Source organism: Panthera onca, chromosome C2, assembly GCF_046562875.1.
Source record: "Panthera onca isolate mPanOnc1 chromosome C2, mPanOnc1 haplotype 2, whole genome shotgun sequence".
NCBI lineage: Eukaryota > Metazoa > Chordata > Mammalia > Carnivora > Felidae > Panthera > Panthera onca.
This window is the reverse complement of record NC_138347.1, coordinates 45,918,371-45,930,399: the sequence shown is the minus strand read 5'-3', so window position 1 is coordinate 45,930,399 and position 12,029 is coordinate 45,918,371. Positions and strand designations below refer to the sequence as shown.

General features: G+C 40.5%; 1 protein-coding gene across 2 annotated transcripts in view; it reads right to left on the bottom strand.

Moving 5' to 3' along the window:
- Positions 1-12,029, bottom strand: part of CRYBG3 (crystallin beta-gamma domain containing 3) — a 130,008-nt gene that overhangs the window by 93,305 nt on the left and 24,674 nt on the right. For both annotated transcript variants that reach the window (XM_078452917.2, XM_078452918.2), the window contains exon 3: positions 901-1,331. In XM_078452917.2, the coding sequence (XP_078309043.2) occupies positions 901-1,331 (431 nt within the window). The remainder of the gene's footprint in view (positions 1-900; positions 1,332-12,029) is intronic.

Here is a 12,029-nt window from a genome sequence, read left to right as displayed (position 1 = left end):
ATCAATGCAACAGATACTTATTAGTTATGAATGAATACTACTAAGTTACACAAAATGACTAATGGACCAAACATTGTTATATACATTTTCTAAGTAAAAAATATTCCTTCCAAGTTCATTTGAGCAAAAGAAAAACAAGTTGGCACCTGTTAATCAAAGACAGAAAAAAAGGGATGATGAAATAATCCTTATATCTACACAAGATTTCAGTTTCTCAGAGCTGTGGAAAAGCATCACAAGGCTAGTTTTACAAGTAGAGTCAATTTAATTTCTTTTCTTAACCCCTTTATTGTCATTCCACAAAGGAAAGATATGAATAGAATGTGCATACAAACCTTAGCACCAAGCTAAGGGTACAAGCAAGGAAGGGACAGAGACAGGGAGACACAGAATCTGATGCAGGCTCCAGGCTCTGAGCTGTCAGCACAGAGACTGATGCGGGCCTTGAACTCACGAACTGTGAGACATGACCTGACCAACTGGGCCACCCAAGCACCCCTCCTTAGCACCAACTGAGCCACCCAGGCACCCCTCCTTAGCACCATTTCTGTTCCCAAAATGCAGACACTGGTCTTACTGCCTGTCCTAATACAGGAAGAATTTGGACAACAGAAAACACTCTCATTCAAGGAAGTCTTAAATTAGAAATAAATATCGTACTGACAAAGTTAGCACCTAAAAGGTATTGGTACTGCCCCCTAAAATAGCACGAAAGGTCCTAGGTTATATGTATGGTACACAAAATCACACAATTTTTTTTTTTTTTTTGTTTTGTTTACCTAGTAGCGAAGACATTACACAATACTTTTTCCAATTCCCTTAATTAATCAGGGTTAGAAGTAAGGCTTAAGAGCTAGGTCCATAAGTTTAACTTTCCGGCTAAGTAAATTGTAAACTTACTTTAGTAAATCACTGGTTTCCTGTTCACTGTCTTGTGTTGTATCCAAAGGAAAGGAATCTGAGGGCTCTGCTGAGTTGGACTCCGGTTCTTCGGCTGGAAGTGCCTGGGTTCCCAGGGAGCCACCGAAAATCTCCCTTTCTCTTTTGACCCCTTCCTCAGGACGGTCACTGGGATTTTGTAAATCTTTCTCAGTTTTGTCATGGTCATCCTTGAAAGAAGACTGCTTGGCATCACCAAGAGATGATTTTCCTGAGATATTGAATAAGTTACCAAGAAACTGAAAAAAGCTTTCCTTCGGCTGCCTATCACTTTCTCCTATTTTGGTATCTGAAGTGGAGCGGGAGAGGTCATTTGGCTTTTTGGAATCTTCCTGCATTGGAAGAGCGATTAGCTTCTCAGCATGGTTCCTTTTGTGCTCACTTTGGGGAATCTTTGAAAACAAGATAGAGAATTATAAACATCATCATTTAAAAAATAACACAGATTGACCAATAACCTATTATATGACACACTGTGTGCCAGAGGCCAGGGATACATTTGTAAGACTGATGGCTTCTGATTCCTCGGGCCCTTTACAGTCTAATGAAGGGCATGGTCAGCACACATTAAAGCTGTATAGTAAACGTCACACAGAGAGAGAAGTACAGCATGAGTGGGAAGCCAGAACAGGAGTAAGCAGTCCAGGTTTGGTAGCAGTGACAGCAGAGGAGGTTAACTCAGAGGATGATTCCTAGAAGTGCCCTTTGAAGGAGACCTAATATGTGACTCTGTGATGCTTATGCATCTCCCTCCATCCCCATCTCTCATCTCGTCCTCCTCCCCTCCCCCCAACTCTATTTAGTGATGTGTCAGTTTCTAAAGAGTTAAAGATGAACGGAGTTTGGGTACAAAATGAGAAGAGTGAAAGATGTATATGGAGAGGTAAGTAAAGGGACAGACCATGGCATATGTTATGTATATTTAAATGCGGCTTTCATTACTCTGAGCTAATGGACAGTACTTTCAAGCACTCTGGACCATCAGACAATACCTAAATAGACCTCATTTCGGCACTGTGCTAACCCACGAAGCCGTCACATTGTGTAAAACTGTTCCTCAATAAGATGAGGAAAGACAGCAACATGGTCTATCAATTCAGAGGAAAAGTCCACTATCCTTAATAGTAAAACACAAAACCCTGAGATGTGCATTAATGCAAAGCCTGGGCAGTACTGGGAAGTCCTGCAGATGTTAAACAGTTCTGCAGGTGTGTTTCACCTGCTCATAGTTAAGTTACTAGGAAAGCAAAGCATATTCATGTGCACTCTCTGTGAGGAAAGACTGAGCTGCTGTAGCGACATTCCATGTCACACTCTTTCCTGAAGCTTCAAGAGCTTTATGCCCATGTGCCAACTCAGCCTGTGCCTGCTCACCTACTTGTAAAAGGAATGTCTGTCTGACAGTATCTGTCAGATGTCGAGCTCACTAGTCCTCATGAAAGGAAAGCTCAAGTGCGAGTCAGAGAAAGGTCGGTACACCAAGGTAAAACCACCTTAGGGCACTGTACGTTCACACGATAAAGTTTTATTAAGAGGCTGATCCTCAAGCAGGCAAGAGCATCATAATTATAATGTTATTTAACTTGTCCCATATTTTAATCCAAATTCAAAACAGTTTAAAGAAGTGTTCCACTAACTGCTAATAAAATTTAGCATATTCAAGCTTGAGAAAATGTTTAGGACCTATAAGCCCTGGAAATTAATTTCAAGCAAAAAGTATTTTAAGTTTGTTCCCACCTTGGGAGTCAGAGGGTATTTTTGAGGAAATACACAGATAGCATTCTTTTTCTATGAGTCAGGAGCTTAATAAAACTTGTGAGTCTCTACATTTAGAATATCATCAACCTTCCAGAGTCACTCAAAGTCTCACCTTTTACTGGTTTCAACTGCAATTTGATCCCACACGTCGCCACCTCATCCCTCCAAGTTTCTGCTCATCATGGGAGTCTGTGTTATAAATCAGTTGTGCCCTCTCTTCCCAAAAACAGCATAAAGAGCCTCTTAGTTTGGCAAGAGAAATGCTAGCTGACATTTTGAAAATGCTTCTGTGTATGAAGATATACATTTTTTTGTTCTTTATGCCATTTAATTTGTTGTAATTATCAGCCACAACATTTCTTCCTGTCAAAAGGAACTAAGACTGTAACATGAACAGAACGGTGATTTTTTTTTTCTATAGTTAGTATGAATGACTGCTCTTCCTGGGTAGCTATTTGAAGGAAGTAAACTATAGGGCATTCATTAGAATATTGTAAATATTCTTAAAATGCTTTAAAGATTCACAAGAGTCTTATAAAATTGGGCAATGGATTTTTTTTTAAAAAAAGGAAAATTAAGAGAATATGGAGATTACATTTTTTGACATCAATAAAATCCCAAGAATAATTTCTGTCCAAAATATTATATAGGCATCTGACTCTTGATACCGGCTGAGGTCATGATCTCAGGGTCGTGGGATTGAGCCCTGTGTTGGGCTCCGCACTTACCATAGAGCCTGCCTGGGATGCTCTCGCTCTCCCCCCTGCCCCTCTCCCCTGCTTACATGTGTGCACACACTAAGGAAAAAAAGAACTATTTCACTGCCTCAACTATCATTTTTTACTTGACCTTTCAAAATACTGTAGACTGCTTTCTAAACAAAAAAAAAAAATATGTTTGCTAAGTGAAAGCATTTACACTTAACCTTTTTAGAGTTATACATAATTTTTTAAAACAATTGTTTGTTTTTCCTTCCCAATTTTCAGTATTTAAATATATATATTTTTAATTTTAATGTTTATTTATTTTTACAGAGAGAAAGAGAGAGAGCAGGCCAGGGATGGGCAAAGGGAGAGGGGGAGAGAGAGAATCCCAAGCAGGCTCTGTGCTATCAGTGCAAAGCCAGACCCGGGGCTCGAACTCATGAACTGTGAGATCATGACCTGAGCTGAAACCAAGAGTAGGACACTTAACTGAGTCACCCAGATGCCCCCCAATTTTCAACTTCTTTGCTATTCTAGAATCTCTGTATCTTCAGTTTACTGAAGAGCATTTTTTTTTGTCCTTAGATGTCTCCATTGCTTAATTTCTCCCTAAATCTCACGAGAAATTTGTTTATAACAAGAAAAAAAAGTATCTAAATCTAGAAACAAAAACTAGCAGAAAAGTGTACTGCTATTCAAAGTAACACAATAAATTCTATATTTATATAATTAAAATTTTAAGTCTGATCTGAAACAGCTGCTCTTTCCCCTCAGCCTAAACAACAATAAAATTCAGCCTGCCACAAGCTAGGGCCAGTGCTGCCTGCCAGCAGGACTGTCTGCCAATGTTCCAAGGAGTAGAATGAAAGCAGTCAGGATCCAAGCAAACAAAACATCAATTCCAGTTGTTCTCAAAGATGTTGGTATTCTGAACATAACATACAAAGGCTACTGACGAAGGCATATGTTATCTGGGGAACTGGGACATTTTTTTTCCTTCATACACAATTTGTTGCAATGCAGTGCCCTTAGGTCAATTTCATCCATCTCTCTACTCTCTTTGCTATGTCCCCAATATATGGAAGCATAGGAAAGCATTAGGGACACTGATTAGTGAAATGTAGCTTTGGCCTCAACGTGCTTATAGTTTAGGCAAGATGGTTATCACTGTGCCACTGTGTGGGGCTTAGAAGAGGTATGCACACAATGGAGGATACAATGAACTTGACTAGGGATGGGGAGAATCCACTGCAAGGAGGAGGGAACATCTGAGCTTGCTCCTAAAGGCTGAGAAGAGCATCCTAGACACACAGTATAGTATGTTCAAAAACAGAAGTATGAACTATGTTTGTCATGGCAGTGGTGAGGCTGAAGAAGACTGGGGTAAAGAGAATAGAGAATGAGGTTGATAAGATGACTCACAGAAGCAGAGGGAGAGGGACAACAAAGTCAGTTTTCTAAATTGGGCAACTATTTGAGTAAAGCCAAAAAATGGATATGGGAAATAGGAGAGGTGAGATTAGGGCCTTTGTGGGGTTGGGAGGAAATAAGGCAACAAATTACTTAGATGGCAAATACATTGAATTTTTGGTCCCCTGGTGATGTACAAGTTGAGATGTCTGGAAAATACTCAGAAGCATAGTTTAAGAATGCAATTTGGCAAAACACAGTGTGTGCAGGATAAAGGGGGGGACCAACAAAAGAGCCCTCAGGAAAAAAAGATTTTAAAAAGGTGCAAATAGAGAAGAAATGACTGAGCGATGGAAAAGGCAAAAACGAGACCAGCTCATCCCTCCAGAATACTGGTTGCAAAGGACGACGAGGATTTCTAAAAGCAAATGGGGACTAAATGACAAATGCCAATGTGAGGGCAAGAAAGGTGACTATCGTCTCCCACTGTTCTTCAAAAACATTAGGTACACTCATACCTCAGGAATTGTACATCTACTCTTTCTGCTTAGAATGTTCTTCCCCCACATAGCTGTATGACTCACTCCCGTTCAGACCTTTATTGGAAAGTCATCTCTTCATTGAAACCTTCCCCAGTCATGCTAAAATAGTAAATTCCTCCACTATGAAAGTGCCAGTATCCTCTGATTTTTCTCCTTTGTACTTGCCAATATCAAATACACACACACATACACTTATATTATTTAATATCTGTTTCTTCCTATAGAAAGTAAAAACTGCAAGTGCAGGGATTTTTGTCTATTTTATACAGTGTAGTGTCTCTAGCACTTGAAATGTTCCTGACAATGAGAGGTGCTCTCCAATAGTTGTTGAGTTAGTAAATGAGGAACTAGGACTATAGAGAAGCCCGAAGAATGCAGAAGAAATAGTTGCAACAACTCAGGAACTTGCGAGTACAGCCTCCAACTCGAGGTGTTAAGCCAGGAGTAGTAGTTAAACAAGGGAATAGGAACAGTCCATAAATAGAAGGGAGCACTCTGAGAAGTTTTTTTACTTAAAAAAAAAAAAAAAAAAAAAAAAAAGGAAAGACAGAATATGAGAGTTTAAGGTCCAAGATAGAATAGATGTATTTTTTTAAAAATTTTTCTTTAATCTTTATTTATTTTTGAGAGAGAGAGAGAGAGAGAGAGAGAGAGAGAGAGACAGAGTGCGAGTGGGGGAAGAACAGAGACAGAGGGAGACACAGAATCTGAAGCAGGCTCCAGGCAGCTGAGCTGTCAGCACAGAGCCTGATGTAGGGCTCAAAGTCACAAACCGTGAGATCATGACCTGAGCCAAAGTCAGACACCCAACGGACTGAGCCACCCAGGCACCCCTAGATGGCTTTTTGATCCTGTTCTGTGGATCGGCTCTGCACCTACTGGAAAGGGAGTAACTGCTATACAAGAGAGAAGGATGGCAGGTTCCAGAATAAAAAGCACAATGTAAGATAGAGACCAGTATAGTCTCTAATACTTCTAATAATAATAAAGGGCAAGTATTATCCTTAGAGAAGAGTAGAGACATTTCCCCCTTCCAGGTAAAGAGGTAAGGAAGTGGCTAAGACCTGAGCAATGCTGTGAGGGGAGAAGCCAAAGATCAAGGTCCAACAAGTGGCTGTGACCTCAGTAAAGTGAGAGGAGAGATAACAAGCCAAAGGAGGGACACATAGGTGGAGCTGGGATTTGGGTTCCCCAAATAGAGAACACCTGGAAGATTGTTTTGGGGGAATGTAGTAGTAATTGGCTGAAATGGGTATACCAAGTAGCAGTTAGGGTCAAGGCAAACTTGAAAGCATTCACTCATTCAGTAAATAATGAACAAAAGGATACCATTCCAGGTGTTTAGATGCAACAGTAAAAACAACAAAACAAAAAACCACCAAGAGCACTGCTTTCATGGAACCCACATTCTAGTGATGTAAGAATTTGTTTGCAGGTCTAACTGGTATTGGAGTGTATCACCTTCTATGAGCAGTCTATAGCAGGGAACAGGTGGCAGGTGCTGTCCCAACATTGTGATTAGCACAGGACATAAGGTCAAAAAGGTCAGGGGTAGAGTGTGTCACCATAGAGACTGTTGAGTGGAAAACAGTGAAGAGCCAGGTGACTCTTCCTTTACTGTGTCAAGCATCTGACTTCATCATCCTTTCTACCTCAGACTGTGCCTTTACTGCACATAGCAAGGGTAATACTTCAGACACCCTGACTCACAGATCCTGAGCGCCCTCAACTCCAGTGACTTCCACTGCCACTTTTCTTGCCTCTTTGGTTAACTCTGACCCTAGTGGTTACCCATGACTGTGTCACCTCTGAAACTCCATCTCAAGCATTCCCCAGTGTCCCCACCTTCTCATCTTTCCGGCTGTCTTACCACACTGTCCCCTGCCTCATCACAGCTTCTGTCCTCTCTTACACTGTCCCTTTCAGTTCCCACAAAATTTCCTGTATTTTCTGTCTGGCTCTCAAATGAAGAATAACCTCAAAGTCTCTTTGTTTTATTCCTTGGCCATCCCCACCCAGAAAATTTCCAGTTTTATCTTTTCTGCCTAAGCGAATGAGTCTTGCTTTAAAAAGCCCCAAGTATATGCACGCTATGCAGATACAGGCAGCCAATAATTCACAATTTACAGCCTCTGCTGGAAATCTGTCTGTACTCTTTCCTCATTTTCCACAGCAGCTACTTCCCACCTCTCCTACTCCCTTCACTATCCCACAGACTTGCTCAGCAGAGCCCCCTACCCTCTCTTTCATGCAGATGATCCCTCACAGCTCTGACTCTAGCAGGATCTGCGCGGCTTCCTTCACTGATGCTCTTCATGAAGGAAGGACTCCTCACCCAAGGCGAACTTCTCCACCACGGCACAAGTTGAGTCCTTGTTGCCTCCTTGGGAATTAAAGTTCCTCATCTGCCCCTTCTGTTAGCCCACCGTTCATAAGTAAATGTCCAAGGAAAGCCCTCTCCACTCTTTACTAACAACCTCCTCAAAAAAGGATTCCTAACTCTCACCATCTTCTTTCCCCTTTCCTCCCAAATCACTCCTTAAGTGCTTGCATAATCTAGCTTCCTCCCCAGTTGTGCTGACCACAATCTCTAAAATACACTGTCCTACTTGCTAAGATACTTTCCCCCCGCCTCGTCCGTGTCTGCAGAATGTGAGATTTAATCCCTTCCTGATAACCAATCTTCCTTTGGCTTCTATGACATTACTCTGAGATTTACCTTCTTCTCTAAACTTTTTCCATCTCCTTCCAGTTCACATCATTCTAGCCATCCCTTATGTAACATGCTGCTTCAATTTCCAGCCTAGGACTGCTTTATCTTCATGATCATCTTATCAGGTTTCATTTCCCACAGATTAATCAGAGGATTCCCAGATTTTTATTTGTAGCTCAGACAGTATATCTGATATATTAGTTATAACTATCAATTCACCATCCATATCCACCTGGATACTTCATTGGAACCTCTAGCTAAACACATCCAAAATTGACCTGACTATGCTTTGTTTCCACTCTTCCTTTTTCTGCAAACCTTAACATTCCCATTTGTTAAAAAGTCAGACAAAATCATCAGGATACCATGACCTCTCCCCTAGAATACTGCCAGCAGTGACTTAATCTGTTTCCTTGCTTGCACTGTCCCCAGTCTACTCTCCAGATAAAAACTAGAGCAGTCTTTTAGAATTCAAATCTGATCATCCTTAAAAACCTTTAAAGGCTATGCATTGCTGTCAGGATAAAATCCAAACTCTCAAGTATGGCACTCAAGGTACTGGTGGGTGGAGGCCCCTGTGTCTTTCTCCAATTTCATCTCTTGCTACTCACAATGCTTGCAATGTCTAATGTCATCATATCCATCCTCATTCAGTCCTTCTCCATCTCCTCTCTCCCCTCTCTCTTCTTACTACAGAACATCCTTGCAATAATGCTATTCCCACTGCTGAGACCACTTATTCCTTGTCCTCTTTGCCTGGGAAATTTCTAATGCAACTCAGGTTTTTCAGAATGAAAATCACCTATGCACATGTTCTTCCAATAAACATCCCTACCATCCTGTTTTCCCTGCCACCACAAGGTAAAGGCAAACAATTTTATATGCTTTCACCAAAAGGAAGACTATCACCTAAATTATTAACAGGTACTAAAATCTGACACTCATAAACTAAAAAAAACAGCTGCTTACTAGAGAATTCTAGTTGGTTTGCTAAGACATCTGGCTGTTAACACATTACCTGACAAATTTGCCAAATTTTGAAATTCTACCACCAGTAGTTACTATTTCTTCAGTTTTGAGGGAGATATTTATTATCAGATTTTTACTGATATCCTGAGTTAGCTATAGTTTAAGTAGTGCTAAAATTTTTAATCAAAATCACTATTTACTTTCATCATAATGGATTTAATTTGTGGGATGTTGTTTAATTGACTATAAACTATTGAGACATATTTACATGAATACTTTTTTCCAATAAATGGGTTCCACAACTAATGGTAAGGTGCAAAGGTGAGCTATTTTTACCCTTATTGTTAAAGGAATTTTTGTTTGAAAGGTAGTATTACATTTTTATCACAGAATTATTTTTCCACTAAAAAATTAGAACAGGCCAGCCGGTTGGACATCAACTATTTCACCCTGACTAATCTGGTTATTGTTTAACATAATAAGTTATCTGCAACTTTTAGTCATGATATATCTGTGCTGTGATGAGTTTTGAGATGTCACAAATAATTTATTACTAAAATTAGTTAAAAAGCTGAAGTTTGGGGCACTTGGGTGGCTCAGTCAGTTAAGCGTTTGATTTCGGCTCAGGTCATGATCTCATGGTCTGTGAGTTGAACCCCACATTGGGCTCTGTGCTCACAGCTCAGAGCCTGGAGCTGCTTCGGATTCTGTGTCTCCCTCTCTGCCCCTCCCCTGCTCACACTCTGTCTCTAAAAAATTACATTTTTAAAAAGCTGAAATTTCACTTACAAATAGTATTCTAGAATGGGGGGTGCCTGGGTGGTTTAGTCAGTTAAGCATCTGACTCTTGACTTAGGCTTAGGTCATGATTTCACAGTTTCATGAATTCAAGGGCCACATAAGGCTCTGCACTGACCCTGCAGAGCCTGCTTGCGATTCTCTCTCTTTCTCCCCCTCCCCTGCTTGTGCTCTCTCTCAAAATAAATAAATAAATTTAAATGCTCTAGCATGAAATCAAGTTTTATCTGTGATGATACTTTCAGTTTTTCATTTCCATGTAATTTCTGACAAAGGGATTTAGTTATATATAGTGTACCAAACAAGTGCCCATAACCACAGGTGACCCAAGACAGTCATCTATCATCTGTGTCAGAGGAAAAAAAAACATGAGAGTAAAAAACTGCCAGTCTAAAATATGAAAAGTCTCAGCTATAGAGTAGCAATGGGTATGGACAGGAAGAAAGGGCTGTTGATGGTCCCTGGCACAATGAAGAGACAAAATGACAGAGTCATTTCCAGATGTCAAGATAGGGTAATTGGCGGCACCTTGAAGCAAGATAGGGAATACAGAAGAGAAGGAAATTAGGATAAAATAGACTGAGTTCAACTTTGAGACCGTCAAATCTTATACCCAGTGACACTGACAGGAAAGGTGCAAAGAATTGGCTCTCTTACCCTAAAGCTCAGGAGAACACATTGGGCTGAAAGGACAGATGTGAGCCTTGTCAAGGGTTAAGATGTAGGTAGAAATTCAATCAACCAGGGCAGGTGTGTAACGAAAGAAGAAAGAGGAACCAAATGACATAAGATAGGAGAAAGGCCACTCCTTTCTGTTATGGTATCAAGATTTCTCTGATGAAAACACTGGGCCAGAAGAATAAATGTTTTTAATTCTATGAGAGCTTTCTGGAACCCCCTTCTAATGTTCTCAAATCAGTATGTGGCACCCATGGAGGAAAATATACTCACAGAAATCTGGAGTATGTAGATAACCTTTCATAGACAGCTTCCATTTGATAAGGTACTCCATCATACCACAAAATAGGACCACTACTGGTCTCTGACAGAATGGAGCTGCCACAAATCAAACCAGATACCTTATACTACATTCAACACCCGGATCAAGGTCAAGGATCAAGGCCCCAGACCAGCACCAGCCACACTGACAGGCTCTGGCCCTGGCAGTTCCTTTGGTCATCTGGACTACACAGTGATACACAGTGCAATCTCCACTTCGGGCACCTGACAGCCTCAGTCTTTATAGAAGGAATTAAGGGCTGAGAATTTTTTACTTCTGGCTAAATTTCAATGTGTGTACCTCCATGTGTGCCTTCTATTCAAATGTGATAGAGTTAATGTTTCTAGTAACTACTTCTATACTATTCACCCAGAAAAAGTCAGCATCATTCTCAAAGAGTTATTTCTAAGTTTCAGCTAGACTTTATATGGCAAGAAGGCAGCTCTTTTCCTGAGTACCTATTTTGTGTCCAGCATCAGGTAGTGCTGTATGTGTTATCTTGGTTAATTCCAAAGCACTTCTATGAAACGGGATTTGAACAACCTTCCACACACTCCCACTGCAGATCAGCAAACCAAAGTTCAAAGAAGTTGAGTAAATTTTCCAAGATTACAAAACTACCACATGGAAAGCTGGGATTTAAGCCCAGATCTGTCTGATTCCAAAGACTGTTCTTTCCATCACTGCACATGTAATTTTAAAACTTTTCCAAGGAGGCCCATGGTTGGCAGAGGCAGATAGGTAGTGGCTCACTATGAGACAACTCATTCCATCATCAACATTCCTATCAACTAAAGCTTTAATCTATTTATAAATGGGTTCCAAAAGTGATTACAATTGAATTTTTTTTTTTTTAAAGAGTTCTTGTATTTGAAAAAAAAATTTGGGGGCGCCTGGGCAGCTCAGTCGGTTAAGCGTCCGACTTCAGCTCAGGTCATATGTCACAATTCGTGAGTTTGAGCCCCCATCGGGCTCTGTGCTGACAGCTCAGTGCCTGGAGCCTGCTTTGGATTCTGTGTCTCCCTCTCTCTCTGCCCCTTCCCTGCTCATGCTCTGTCCCTCTCTCCTTCAAAAATAAGTAAGTACATTAAAAAAAAAAAAAAATTTGAAAAAGAAAAATTTGAAAATCTCTACATAAAACTGACGTTTTACTGCCGCTATTATCTGTATTGCTGAGAAAAAAAGATAGCAAGCAT